Source organism: Stegodyphus dumicola, chromosome 9 (genome assembly GCF_044657685.1).
Source record: "Stegodyphus dumicola isolate Sdum_Otavi_A_Nest chromosome 9, ASM4465768v1".
Lineage (NCBI taxonomy): Eukaryota > Metazoa > Arthropoda > Arachnida > Araneae > Eresidae > Stegodyphus > Stegodyphus dumicola.
In genome coordinates this window covers 80,400,089-80,413,099 of record NC_140776.1, presented here as the reverse complement: position 1 = coordinate 80,413,099, position 13,011 = coordinate 80,400,089, and the positions used below count along the sequence as shown (strand labels likewise).

The following is a 13,011-nucleotide window of genomic DNA, read 5'->3' as shown; positions in this document are numbered from 1 at the left end:
TTGCTAAATGCACACTTACTTTCCTGCTTCCCTTTTGTTGTGCAAACGTGCTGTTCATCACTCTGCTTATTTTGCATTGTCTCAAAATGCGATATGTTATACGAAATTATGGGACCTTCTTCTTAATTATTGCACCCTTTAGATCATAATTGCTCTTTATTTCATAAATTATGGTTTCATATTTTTAACTGTATAATTTCTGCATGCCATCTTACCAGATTTAAATTGATGATCTGGAACAGCTTGAGTATAGGATACCATTGGCGATTTTTTGGCTTGGCGACCAGAAATGTCGCCTAGCCATGGAAAAGCCGTTAAAATTGAAAACACAAGTTAGAAAGCACGTTTTAAGCAGAAAAAATTTTAGAATATATGTTTAAACAGCAAATTTGAAGGTACATAAGTAAGTAGGGTACATAAGTAAGTAGGGGCACATTAGTAATATTGAAAATACAAGTTTAGCCTTGTAAAAGCAGTTAAAATTGAAAATAGATGTTAGAATGCACATTTTAACAAGAAAAATTTTAAATACAAATTCAGAATATACATTTAAACAGTGAAATTGTAAATAAATAAATAACGGCATATTTTTAGCAGTCATACTGAAAATACAAATTACAAGCTGTAAAATTGAAAATAGGAGTTCAGAATACATGTTTAAATTAAAAATATGAAAATGAGTTAAGAATGCATGTTTAAATTAAAAGTAAAGAAAAGTTTGAAAGTACACAAGTACATGGAGGCATATTTTAAGCATCAATATTGAAAATGCAAGTTTTAAGTAATAAAACTGAAAAACAGGAGTTCAGAATACATGTTTAAATTAAAAATAATAAAAAAAAAAAAAAAAAAAAAAAAATGCTGGAAATTTAGCAAAGTTTACAAAATCATGGTAAATTTACAAAGAAATGCTATACTCTCTGTCCAAATTATGTCCCTTACAATTTCGAGAAATTTGTTGAATACATCAATATTTTGCTCCTTCGAAGAAAATGACACTTTCCAGTTTAAAAAACACGCGGGAATGCGACAGAGTTGCTGAAGTGGAGTATTCTAGAAGTTACTGGGTTACCAGAAAAACAACTGTCCCAAAAGTGCGCAAAGCCAAAAATCGCCAATGGGGTCCTATACTCAAGCTGTACCGATGATCTATAATCCGGAAAAACCCCTAATCCAGAATCACCGAAGTCCCGATGAGTCCGGATTACAGACTTTGTACTGTACATAATGAATATTCTGATACAAACAAGAGCATGAATCCTTGAGTAAGTGTAGATGAATGGAATTCTTGATTTGTGACATGATTTTTAAAACTGTGCTTGAGGCAAAGCATTACTGCAGATGCGAAGTGCTTCATGATGTAAGGGAACGATTTTGGCCAATGCGTAAATAAATTGATCTACAGTCAAGTTTTGAGTGGATAAGGGCTCTATAAATATGAAGCATTAAGCTGCAATCAGCTTCCCAGGAAGTATTCAACAAGAATTTCAGAACATGCATAATTTTTAAACATTTCTTTTTTAGAGAGATGGTATGGAGAAGGAAGGTAAGTTTGTGGTTGAACAATACATCTAGGAATTTTACCTCCTTAACAACAGGAACCAGTCCTGCAAATAAAGTATGGATTTAGAATGAGGAATCTTCTTGCAAAAATGCAGGCACACAATTTCTTGAGTAGAAAACCTGAAACAATTCTCCTGCGACCGTTTAATTGTTCTATTCGGATGTTTGCAACTCTTTCTTAATGTGTGTCAGGTCTGTCCCAGGACAACTAAATACCCACCCAATGAAGCCCAATGAAGAAATACAGATCCCTGCGTTAGGGCTAAATGGTCATATATGCAAACTGAAGCCCCACAGTCAACCTTCCTGAAAGCTTATTCCCAAACCATTGACAGGAAGGACACAAATGGGGAACAGCTAAGTGCTTCCCATTTGAGCTGAAACAGAGGTTAAAGCAGCTTGTTGGGGATAATACCTTGCTTCTCAATTAACAAGATCTGCCTTTCCAGTCGTATGGGTTGCCACTCACTGTACATGAGTAAAAATAAAGGTTTCCTCATGAGGGTGAAACAGAAACAAAATAGTTGTAACTACACATCACAGTGATAAAAAGGTCACTGGGATTCCATGATTGTGACACCTAATCACCAAGAAGGCAATCTCCTGAAGAGTCTCTGCCTGCTATGCTTTAGCCGAGCATACTGGAATGGCCTTCATGCCTAGGATGGCTCTATTAGGAGCTAGGCTCCCAATGTACTTCATTTATTCCACCCAATGACTCTCTTTCCTGCCATGGTGAGGCAGCCCAAAATAATTTGAAGGCATTTTAACTATAAATTCACTGTTTTATGAAATCTTCCTCTAGCTGCACGTTAAAATTATACCTATCTAAATTAACTAACAAAGCTATTTTTGATCAAATTACATTTCTCACTGCAGGTCAAACAAATACACTGCAAGAAGCACAGAGTAATTTTTATTGCTAAAGCTATGTGATTCTCTTAGATGAAGTTCTTAAATTCATAATATTCAAAGGAAAGTATGAATAAACTTCTATTATTTTAAATTATTGATAGACTGCACTTAAGTCTATCATATGCCCACCTGACTAAATAAAAGTGACAGCAATTCAACTAATGGAGAAATCAATTTAACTCAATAAAAAAGAAACACAGAAGAAACTAGTTAAATTATTAAAGTTGAACACTATCATCTAATTCATATAAATCAACACCCCAAAATTCGCAGTTAGTTATATAGTTATATACTACCAGATACAAATTACAGAATCTGTGACTTTGCTACAAGTATGGTGCGTCCAAACTTTTGCTATAAATGAACATATGATTGCTCAAAATTAAGACATATGTCAAAATGTTAATCTATATGTTTTGGTGATGTCTTCATGCTCAAGTTTTGAAAAGCAAATGCAAAACCCAAGACAGAGACTCTGGAGTTGATTAAATACTTCAGTGTGTATTTGAAGATATTTTTAATGATCTGTGTAACAAAGCATGGCACTTGCAATATGCTATACATACATATCTTTGAAACTTTTGATAGTGTATTTACTCACTTGATACCAATCAAGTGTGCCAGAGATAATAATTTACAGTGTTAGATAATATTAGTTTATTGGTGATTGAATCAATGCTTCTAAACTGTACAACCAAAATTTTCTATCTTTTTGACATTCAACTCACAAGATAATTTCCAACATAGTAAGCTTGATGCCTTAAAGAGGAGTAGCTCAGCCCCATATCCATGACTTGCTAAGCTTAGATATTTGAGAATAACAGCGATTTTGGAGATCGTCTTAAAATACTTAAATGAAAAATACGCTTTCCCAGGTATCCTAAAATATATCTTTTAAAACAATTCATTAAAAGAGAAAAAATATGAAAAGAATAAAAAGTAAGAATTTTGCAGCTATAACTTTTATTGTAAAAGGAAACAAGATACTTTAACAGTTCTTTATATTCTTATTAAAATTCACTGTCAAACATAACAAGTATACAACAAGGCAAAAATACATAAAAACTCAAAATATTTTCATTAAAAATTGAAAAATACAGAAAAACGTAAAACATCAAATACAGTTAAAACAATTTAAAAAACAATTTTAACAACTTGAATTACAGTTTCTATGCAAAAACAAGCAATTCAGCCAGCGAGCAAGAAGGCAGATTTTACGATGTACAAAACTAAAAGCTTCCTTTTGGTCCTTCTCGACAAAACGACACTGAATGTGCAGAAAGACTTAATTCACTAGTTTACTAAGTTTCAAATGTAAACAAATATGGCTGCTATGGGGAAAAAAAATAGGCTTAGCCACACTTGAACAACGTTTAAATTGTTGATAATTCTACAACTATTGTATGCAGATTAACTAAAGGCATAAATACCTTAACTGGAAGATAAGAACAACATTCAATCATTTTTAAAGCAAAAATGCACGATTTACAAACCGGGTGAAAAAATTCCGCCCAAATTTTAGCCAATGGTTATTCAGAAGATCTTCAACACTTGTTTTTAAATTAGCAAGCACTGACAACCATGCAAGTACAGCCCAAATTCCATCCTTCTCCCTATGAAATATCAAACATTTAATTACAAATGCATAATATAAATATACAACTTACTTTTATTAAATATATATTAAAAGCAAATAAAATAAATAACATGCCTTAATAAAAATGTATTATAAACATTTACACATGAAATGCAAATTAAACAAGCCATATTATTTTGGTTTCATTTATTTAATTATGGCAAAGCACGTGAAGGCTATCTACCTGAGAGGACAGATACATTTGTGGAGGACTTTCTAAGGGAAACTGGCTCATATACACACATTAATACTTTTATTATTATTTCTTAACTGATTAAATAAGATGTTAGTAATCCTTCTTCTAATTCAAATGATGAATGTTCAAATGAATTTGTAAATGGAAAAATTTACAGGCCACAGTATTGAAAAGAATACCTAGACATGTTTTTGGAAAGAAATGCTTAACCTTGTTCCTGTTATGCCAGCATGAGACAGAACTTTGGCAAAGGATATCATTACCACACAGAAAAGTATGCTTGGTTTGCTAGAATGCAGAGGCAGTGAAAATTTATTCTGCACACAGCATAGCTTCAAAGTGCTTTTGAAAAAATATTGCCTAGACCATCATACTTTCTTCATTCAGTCAGAAAAATTTCACCTGCATCAAAGTAAGAAGAAATTTAAACATAAACGCTGTAAATGAGCTCACATGCCAGCATGATGTAACCGAAAGAAGACTGAGCATACTCTTATTTTTCTGTCACTGGTGATCAAATATTAATAATATTAGATACCAATTGCAAATATTTATATAAATGGTTGCAAGCAAAACAAAAACTGAATCTGGTTGTGAAAACTCACATTCAGAAGTATAAAATGAACTGTGTGCTACATTTAAAATTACAAGTAACAGCCACAATATTTCTCCTTATGTTGAAGACAAAATGACATGTGCTACCTTCTGTGATGTACTGCTGTCTCAATTTATTACCCACTGTATCCCAATTATTACCCCAATCTTTGACAGTCACTATTTATTCAGAGATGTTTTTTCCTAGGTATTGTGTCATAACAGACTAAACTTTCTTGAAATATATTTGAGTTTTAATAAATATTCAAGTTACATTAATATATAATTTAAACAATTTGCATTCTTATATTCAAGTGAAACACAATACTGACCAATAATTAAGCATTACATTTACTGCTTATGACCCAGGCATGCTGCAAACATGGACTGTTAATGCACAAAACTGCATAATGCAGAAGTTTTGCTTTCAATGGTGGCAGAAATTATGAAATGATTATAATACAAATTAATTAACAGCGAAATGGTGTATGAATTTCCCCCTTCTAGTACTATCTAGTAATTGGCCAAAGAAAAAGAGAGAGAGAGCTGCAATTTCAATTTCATATTTTGATTCAATTTTTCAATCACCACAAATAAAATTCATAAATATTTAACAGTCAAAAAATGTTACTCCTCTTTGACATTTCTGATTCTTCTTCCACTGCTTCTCTATTAAAGAAACCTGGTCATTTTCTATGACTTTTCTAAAAAAAATCTATTTTTTTACTTTTATAGCCGTTCTTGTAGTTGTATACAGTAAAAAGATATTTTGAAATGCACCTTCACATTTAAATTACCAGAAATGAAAGTTAATATTAGAAAATTCACGTGACAAAACTACTACTATGTTACTATTAAGATAAAAACACATGATTAAAAATTCTTTTCACCACATAATCATGAAGAAAAATGGTTAAAAATTTATACAGATGAGATATTAATTTGTTACTGCTACGGAAATTTTCCTGAGTTAGATTTCAGTACTTAAAATTTACAGACAAAAAGACTTACCGTATTTGAGGGCATATAAAACGCACCCTTATTTTAGAAGGCCACACACACAAGGAAAAAAAAGTTTCAATAGTACGTGCGGCAACAAACTAACTTAAAATGTGGTTTCTTTTAGTTCTCACGTTTTGTAAAAGGCAAATAAACAATCATTGAATGCAATTACCAAACATATTTTTATTAAGAAAAATTAACAAACGAAAAGCTATTTTGGACATGATATGTAAATGAATGAGCGGTAGGTGGTGGACCGAAATGCCTTGCTGCTGCTCTGTTTCCATGCACTTTGGCATAGTTTAACACTCCTAGTTTATACTGAATTATGTAGCTTAATCTCTTGTTTCTTGTAGTCACATTTTCCAGGGTATTTTTTTAAAACAAATAGATTTAAGCACCGATACCGACACGTTTATACAGAATAGCACTGATACTGACACGTGTGTCGGCTGAGTCAAAGAAAGTCTATGTATAAAAGGAAAGGCTCCATAGACGTAATGTGACCATCAAACCTGTTCGAACTTTGACATCAGCTTCAAGCTTTGGCGCTTTTTGGCGACAGATATTTCATGCATGCACAAAATAATTATGGCAGATGTAAAAAAAGTTATGTGTGTCTAGACCTTTATTCGGGCTAAAAATAACATTCAGTATTGAAAGTTAACCTGTGTCCTTCATGTATAAGACGCAGGTAATTTTTTTTTGAGACCAAATTTAGGAAAAAAGTGTGTCTTATATGCCGTCAAATACGGTATTAGTCACAAATTTAAATTAAAAGTATAATTTTTTTTACTAAGCACTTTTTGATTCTATATGCAATGTTTTCTTTTACATAAAAAATAGAGCCAATTACTTTGCATATTTATGACCATTTATTTTGTATATTTATGACATGATAAAAAATATAGTTTTTTCCATTTAGAATAAAAATTGGTACTTACGTATTAACGCAACCAGACCAAAATTTGCATAAATCGCCAAATTTGGCGACCCTACTTACGGCAACCCTATGTGTGTGGAAATAGACGAAAGTTTATTTGTAAAAAGAAAAAATAACACTGGGCGTGTACTACCACAGCATTGGGTTTTTGGCGGAATTTGCCGAGAAAAGAAAGAGACTTTTTTGGTTACTGTACCTAACAGAAGCGCCCTTACCCTCATGGAAAAAATTTGCGAAAATATGAAGGAAGGAAGCATCATTTATTCGGATTGCTGGAAAGGATACAATACAAGTGAGTTCGAAAATGCTGGATTTCTGCATAGAACTGTTAATCACAAATATAACTTTGTGGATCCCAACACGGGCGTTCACACACAACATGTGGGGCTCAGCCAAATGGCGCAACAAAAAACAGAGAGGAACAGCCCGTCATCATCTTGACTCATACCTTATTGAATTTATATGGCGCCAAGCTCAAGCTGTTAATGACGAAGACGGTTTTCAATCAGTGCTAAAAGCAACAGCCAAAAGATTTCCGCCGAAAAAATAATTCTGCAACTTATTCAAATTCGAAACCGGAAGGGTTTAATTGCTATTTTATATTTTAAAACAAAATAATATAAAAAACTGTATTAAAAATTATCTGTAATTAATAAATGTACATTTTCTTTCTATTGATACTTTTTTACTCAAACTTACAAATCGTGCTAACCTGGTTGCGATAATACGTAAGTACCTAAAAATTTTATCAACAACATATAAGAATAAAAAATATTTCTATGTAACAGATGTAATAACAGTTTTGTACATAATCACTATAAATACAAAATCAAGCGTTAAGTAAAAATAATCCAGAAAACAATGAACATGAAAAAAACCTATTTACATGGGGAAAAAAATAATAATAAAAGAAAAAGAGGAGGAGACAACTGACATTACATATTTAGTTTAAATTTTGTTTTCTATATGTTGGTTTTAATTTAATACTCATAAATTAAAATAATCTACAATCTACAAACTTTTTTAGATGCTTTTTGGCTATACAAGTTAAAAATCAACACAAACTAAAATACCTTATATGATCAGAGCCAGTTCCAAAACTTTCTTCACCACACAAAGAAAGCATTCCGGCATCCATCAAATTACCAAAATATTTCCATCCTGTAGGAGTTTCAAATATATTTTTTCCTGTAACTTGAGCAACTCTATAAAAAGCAATAATTTTAAAATCTTTTTTAATAATTATTATGTTTATAATAATTTAAAATTAAAAAAAAGATTTAAAAAAGGAAAATTTTACTCTTTATGCTTGTTTCAATAGTTATATGAAGTGTTATAAATACTGTATCTAACATTTTATTTAGGATTATTACAGGGGGAAGACTTTCGAGAAGACAACTGAAAGTATAAATAAATGACAATAGATATTACCCTAACTTTCTAACTTTAAAATTAAGCAAAGTTAATCTTTTGTCATGTGTTCTACAGAAGAGTTCCAAGTATTTCAACAGAATATGATATAGGTTTTTCTCTTTGAGAAGATGTACATAATTTTTCCATAATAACAGGAACAATAAACAGCTTTTTTTGTTTTAAAAGAACTTTTTTAAGTGCCAATCTAGTTTGAAGCAATTAAAAAACATAAAAGGCTTAAATTAATTAAATTTTGTACGGCAGCAGTAATTTCTGATTATCTACACCCTCACCAAAATGTTGTGAAAACGGATTCATGAGCCAAAGCAGTATGCTGTCAAAACAATTACGTGGCTACCTAGGTATGTGGGCAACAAGCATCTGTTTTAACCAGTGCATAATGCAGAAGTAATACAGACACAAGTTTGTGCTCTCTGATACTTTTTTTTAAAGCTATTCGGTGTGTACATGGAGCGAAAAACAGTGCAGAAAATAAGAATTTCTTGCAAAAGATTATTAATGTTTCTTGCTTTTAAAATTTTATTAACTGATTGCTCTTGTATGAAATTTTTAGAATGAAAATTTCAAAATGCCAACATTTTGAAAGTGGCTGTTACATTCATGCATTACCTTGGCAAAAAATATGACATCAATGAGTTGTAAATGTTCTCCAAAGTTGTCAACAGATTCGCAACATTTTGACGGGGGCTGTGGATAATCAGAAAGTACAAAGGCAGCTATTTCAAGTATAGAATATTATTTTTATTACAGTCTTTTGCCAGGAGGGGGGCTCATCAACACCAGTAGCATGGCCAGAGCACTTCACTTCTTGAATGTCATTGTCCTTGTTTTTAAACTTTCATTACCAAACCTTAACAGTTTTATATGATAGAAAATCAGCACTTAAAGCTGTGGACATGATTTGGTGACATTCTGTAGCTAACTTTCTGCAACAGACCTGCAAGCAAATGATGGTTCTAATCTGACAGCGTGATAATTCAATTCAGACACCTTGTACTTATAATGATATTGAAATTTTTTTTACAAATTTCACAACACAGTGTTCTAAAGCAAGTCTTTTTCTTCCAAATGCCAAAAACCATTTCACAAAATATAATTAAACATGCCAACACGAACTGTCTGCACAATGGAAGATAGCATCAGCAAGTTACAGTTACAGTGGTAAAAAACTTTCATTGAAACTCAATGTATAAAAAAATTTGTTAAGGCATCATCACGAGACATTTCTGAAGCTACCATCACAAGACATTTCTGAAGCTACCATCACGAGACATTTCTGAAGCTACCATCACGAGACATTTCTGAAGCTACCATGTGTTGATGAAAGAAAAGGGAGGGAAAAACTGAAAGGCTTCGAATTTTAATGGTGGCTCAAAAGGGTTTGTTAAGGTATTTTACGATCTTGCCAAGCTCGTAATTTACCAGTCTGATGTTACATGCACTCCTACTAAAGCTTTTTCTTTTTGTCTTTATAGCTTTATTATTAAGCATCATTTTCTTTGCACACACATCATATACAGTTTGGGACTAATGCTCCATTTGAATTAAAAGGATTCGCCAGGTTAGTGTCACGAATAAAATTATTCATTCGGTGTAAAATCAATAATGTTTCATTTGGGATGTATGCCAAGCAAAAAGGCGAATATGGAGTAAAATTATTATCATTCAGAGTTAGGCTATTAAATGATTTTTTTCGTCAATACGGAGCTATATTATTTAGCGCTGAAGTGAATTCAAGAATTATGACCCTCCACATTTTATTATGATAAAAAATCAAATGTTCATGTATGAAACATATAAAAACATTTCTTAATGGTTTGGAGGTTTGGGGTTTAGATCATTCTGAATACTGGACATCCAGATTCAGACTATATATTGTATTTATACACTGTAATCTTCCATCTTTATCTTTCAAACTGCAGCACCCTTACAATTACTTTCCATATACCTAATAATAATGCATTAAAAGAATTCAAAGGGAAAAACTACATATATTTGTTATTCAAATAAGTTTCATATGCAAAACAAAACAAACAGGAACAGTTTGAACCTTTGATACACTGAAATAAAGATTTATCTAACATAGATCAATTTAATTACTTACACTCATATTTAAGTATAGTAACTATGAATGCAATTAAAGTAATTATGCTGACAAAAATTACAAAGTAGTATTAGAAACCTTAAAAGAAACAGTTGAGGAAAAGATTTTAGTTCTTAATTCTTATTTAAATAACTTGCTCAATCCAACACCTGTTAAGAAATCAACAGACATTTCTCTGCTTACAGAATTGTTAGATTCTTATAAAATGGAAACTTGCAATTTAGAACAGTTAGGGGTAAATTCAGAAACATACTGATCTCTCTTGTGTTAAACTGTGTTACTTATTAAATTCATACCACAAGATACTGTTCTAGAGATCACTAAAAAATGAAAATCAGGTGAAGATTGGAAGGTCTTGAAAATAATTTATATTCTAAAAACAGAACTTCAAAGCACGAGGGAAAAACCTTATTTTTATACAGATTAAGCATTCAAGTGAACATTAAACAAAATTTCAAACTCCATCCTGAAACATTAGTGATTTGAATGCAAAGCACCAAAATGTGCACATTAGTGAAAAGGATTCATAAAAGTACATATGCAGCAATGGTATTTAACATGACACAATCTACATCATTTTCAATTCTGCAGCACATGATTCATTTAAATTTAAATGTAAAATGTTACCACAAAATAAGTTAGAAACTTAAAAAAATACTAAAGCCTGTTTCAAAATGTATCATATTAGTGAAAACTATCATTCTAACAAGCTTTCTTGTTTCAAATGTAAAAGTCACCATGGTTACATTTATCTAGGTAATAACCTAAATAAGAATACTGCATGAATTGCAGTATTTTGCAACATCACTGTCACACTGTTTAGATTGATATATTATAAATATTTACTATTTTTATGACAGAAAGCAGAAATACACAAATTTAAATAAAGGGACTGCTAACAATTAAAATCAGATTTTTTTTTACATATTTTTATCCTATTTATATAGTATTATTTAATACAAAAACATTAAATATTTTTGTATTATTTTCTAAAACACTATATGTTTACCATTTTCAAAATTACTTCATTCATTTTTCACTTTCACCTCATTCTTAAAATAATTCAAAACTTTTAAACAATAATTTTGCTCATAAAATAAGTCTATTCTTAACTTTAATTTAAAAAATGTACAGTAATTAAAAATATAATTATTAATCCCATTAAAATTTTATAATCTTCCCTGAATAAAATTTTGAAATTCTTTATTTAATGTCTTAGTCCAAATTATTAAAATTCAAGTTTCTAACATCATAAAGTTTTATCAAAACATTGCTATACTTTTAAAATCAAGCATAAGAAGAAAATAGCATTACATGCTCAAATTTCAAAATAATACATTAACAATTTCCTATTCTATGAAAAATTTCTGGTTATATTAATGAATGAGAAATTGTCTATTTCATGGCCATGAAAAAATTTTAGTGTATGCTATAATAATAACATTAAAAATGAGTTATGAAATAACATAAAAATGCTCGCAAAATTTATAAATGTAAAACCATTAAAAAATACTAAATTATGACACTTTCATAATCTGAGCAATAATATTTTTCACTTTCTTTTAATAGCACAATCGAATTTCAGAACTAATTTTAGATAAAAAAAGGAATGAGTCCACAGCATAACTAATATAATATGACAGACTTTCTGCAAACAGAAGTCCTCAGCTCTGTTCTTGTATATGTTTTTTAATTGTGGTTCAGATGTGTACTTCTCATAGGAAGATTGTCTGAACATTTAAAAAATATATTCTGCTTTTAGGGGCCTAATATTTTAGGTGGGAGCTTCCTTTTTTCATGTTTGTATTCATTACTGCATGATTTGCTATTTGAATTGCTTCAAGCTATAAGTAAACAACATATATAAAGTCAAAAACCTTATTGTTATAACAACTGCAACTCATTAGCAGCTCATCAGTTTCCTCCTCTGGTAATCCAATAAAATTGAGTAAATTTATGTTCTGTAATATCTTTGCGTGTTATATACATAGTTTTTTTTCATTCAAAGTTAGATAAGTTTACACAAACAATACAGGCCGAAAAGGGAGCTGGTCTGCGCCCGGTGAGCCTGTCGGCAGCGTCGCAAAGCGTAATTTGGAATAATGAAAAGATCATGCTTTGGATCTGGTGAGATTGCCGTGGTATTATCCATAAAAATGTATCTCTCCATTAGTCGCACTATGCATCACATAAACGTCAGCTGTGCGCCGCATGAGCTGACTCAAGCAGATAAGATCAGACGTGTTCGAGCCTGCACTATCCTTCTCGAATATCAACGCAAAGATAAAGTTCTGGACCAGATAGTCACTTGTGTTGAAAAATAAATTTATTTCAACAACTTAGGCTACAAATTTAGTTGATCTGCGCCCGTGAGTCCATTGGCAGCATCATAAAGCGTAATTTGACTAACAAAAAGATCATTCTTTTGTATTTGGCGGGATTGCCGTGGTATTAATCACAAATAGTATATGGAAAAAGGTAAAACCCTTGACAGTAAAGGATACAACAAGATGCTAGTGCATGTTGACGCTGCTTTCAAGAGTCGAATTGAGTTCCGGTGCAGAAAGGTAACGTTCCATCAAGATAATACCATACGTGTCTGCATTCACCGGCTGGCCTCTGTA

At 31.3% G+C, this 13,011-nt stretch overlaps 1 protein-coding gene across 4 annotated transcripts in view; it reads right to left on the bottom strand.

Moving 5' to 3' along the window:
* The window catches only part of Pgm1 (phosphoglucose mutase 1), a 119,190-nt gene that overhangs the window by 50,502 nt on the left and 55,677 nt on the right, over positions 1-13,011 (bottom strand). For all 4 annotated transcript variants that reach the window (XM_085823667.1, XM_085823668.1, XM_085823669.1 and 1 more), the window contains 2 exons: positions 7,923-8,054; positions 3,972-4,091 (listed from right to left, as the gene is read on the bottom strand). In XM_085823667.1, the coding sequence (XP_085679793.1) occupies positions 3,972-4,091; positions 7,923-8,054 (252 nt within the window). The remainder of the gene's footprint in view (positions 1-3,971; positions 4,092-7,922; positions 8,055-13,011) is intronic.